Source organism: Octodon degus, unplaced genomic scaffold, assembly GCF_000260255.1.
Source record: "Octodon degus isolate 3935 unplaced genomic scaffold, OctDeg1.0 scaffold00249, whole genome shotgun sequence".
In the NCBI taxonomy this organism is placed as follows: Eukaryota; Metazoa; Chordata; class Mammalia; order Rodentia; family Octodontidae; genus Octodon; species Octodon degus.
The window spans coordinates 703,226-705,122 of NW_004524825.1; the positions used below are offsets into that span (position 1 = coordinate 703,226).

At 64.2% G+C, this 1,897-nt stretch overlaps 1 protein-coding gene across 1 annotated transcript in view; it reads left to right on the top strand.

Annotated features, from left to right (window-relative positions):
* The first annotated feature begins 1,058 nt into the window (after positions 1-1,058).
* The window catches only part of Gabre (gamma-aminobutyric acid type A receptor epsilon subunit), an 18,197-nt gene continuing 17,358 nt past the window's right edge, over positions 1,059-1,897 (top strand). Inside the window, exon 1 of the mRNA XM_012512642.2 lies at positions 1,059-1,114. Within this exon, the coding sequence (XP_012368096.1) occupies positions 1,059-1,114 (56 nt within the window). The remainder of the gene's footprint in view (positions 1,115-1,897) is intronic.

Here is a 1,897-nt window from a genome sequence, read left to right on the forward strand (position 1 = left end):
GGGAGGGTGTGGAAAGCGCGGCTTAGATTAGTGGGGAGCAAAGAGTGTCAGAGGAGCCGCGATGCACGCAGCTCCTTCGGTAGCAACAGGTAGGGAGGCTGCTAGTATCGGTGGCTGGAGCACAGCGTGTCACTCGTCTCTGCAGCGCCTCACCCTCTGGAGGGAGCCAGGAGGTTCCGGGCCAGGACGCCTAGGTCCTGGGGTTGCTGGTACTGTTGGTACGTGCCCGCTGAAAGAGAGCACCGACCCTTCGCACTGCCCGGGGCTCCCCAGTTCTTCTCCAGTCACCTGCAGCTTTGTTATTTATTTTTTCAGAAAGATGTGGCCCCCGTCTTGGTGAGGAGTTTCCAAAGCTTCCCGCCCCGGGGTCCCTCTGACACCGGGTCCCCTCTGCCCCTGAGCTGGATGAACCTGCTACGTCGGGTTACTGCCTCCCCAGGGTTCAGAGAAAGCCCTCAGACAAAGCCTCCGCCAGTTCTTCTGTTGGGGGTCCTCCCTCCTCCTTAAAAAACCCTTGGGAAATGGGGCTGTGGACCAGCTCTGGTCAGAACTTCCTGGGGAGACTCGAGGGTCTCCCCTCCGACCCCAGCTTCCTTCGGGTGCGGGCAGGGAAGGACAGCCGAGTGTGCGGCGAGGGCGAGGGGGCAGGAGGACCATGTGCTGCCACAGGTGCTGTGCAGAGTCCTCCCGCGGGCTGCAGGGGTCTCCGTGGTGGCCAAGCGCTCGCGGCCACCCTCTCCGCCGCAGCAGCGCTCGGTCGGTCTCCTGGCCCTGCCCCGCCCCTGGCTGTCTGGCTGAGCCGCAGTGGTTGTGGCGCAGGGCGGGGGGCCTTAGCGACAGGGCTGCCTCCGCCTCCCCCTCCCGGTTGCCGCAGCGCTCTTGTCGTCTGAGATTTCCATCGAGGCTGGGGGGCGGGCCCGGGGCGGAGCGAGCGGCCCGGGGCGGGGCGAGGGGAGGAGTGAAAGTTGGGGCGCAGCAAAACCCACCACCGCGAGCTGCGAGCCGCCAGACCGCGCGCCGCGACCTCCGCGCAGGTGGTCGCCCCGGTCCCCTCCGCGATGTCGCCCAAAGTTCTCCTGATCCTTCTGAACGTACTTCTCATCATCCACTTAAGGTGAGTCCCCATCCCGGGACCCGAGGGAGCCCTGAGCTACCAGGACCCCCGCAGCCCCGCATGCCCCCATTGGCGTTCTCGCCGCGTCCCTGGCCTCACGCGTCCCTTCGACGCACGCCGGCCTCTGCCGAGCTCCCTGCGGGTTGGGCAGCCCGGGTCACCTAGGCGAAGCCGGGCAGGAAGGCTGGACCTCTGTCCCATGGTCACTCCAGTCCCGGACGCTGACCCTAAGCACTGTGGTGGTCAAGGAGCACGCGCTCCTTCCGTCGCGAAGTCTTGCGCACGGAGAGGGTAGGCGGGCACCCCAATCACCAGCCGGGGCAGGATCGCGCTCCTGGAGTCGGGGAGCCCTGGGAGAGGGGCCCCTCGAGCTGGGTTCCCCAAAGTGCGCAAAAACGTTTGTGCGTTACTTAGACCGTCTTCGTTTGCTCACGTTCCTATCGGGCAGAGCGCCCGGCAACTCTGACTTTACTTGCTGCGCATCCCGCCACAGCTCGCGGTACTGGTCCCATGCATAGCCTTGGTTTACTCTTAGGGTTCCGCGTCAGCCACCCCGCACTGTCTGCTGCAGCCACCCGACCCCTTTCCCCACTTCTTTCCTACCCGCTGGGTTTTGGGCTGCCTCGGCTGGCGGCCCAATGTTTACCTCCCTTTTCGGGTTTCTCTGGGGCAGCCGGCCTCCCTCCCACCCTCTCTTAGCCCTGGGACATTGCTAGAAAGGCTATCCTCGGAATTTCTGGCTTTTAGGATGTAAGATGACTGTTTTTTTTTTTTTTTTTTTTT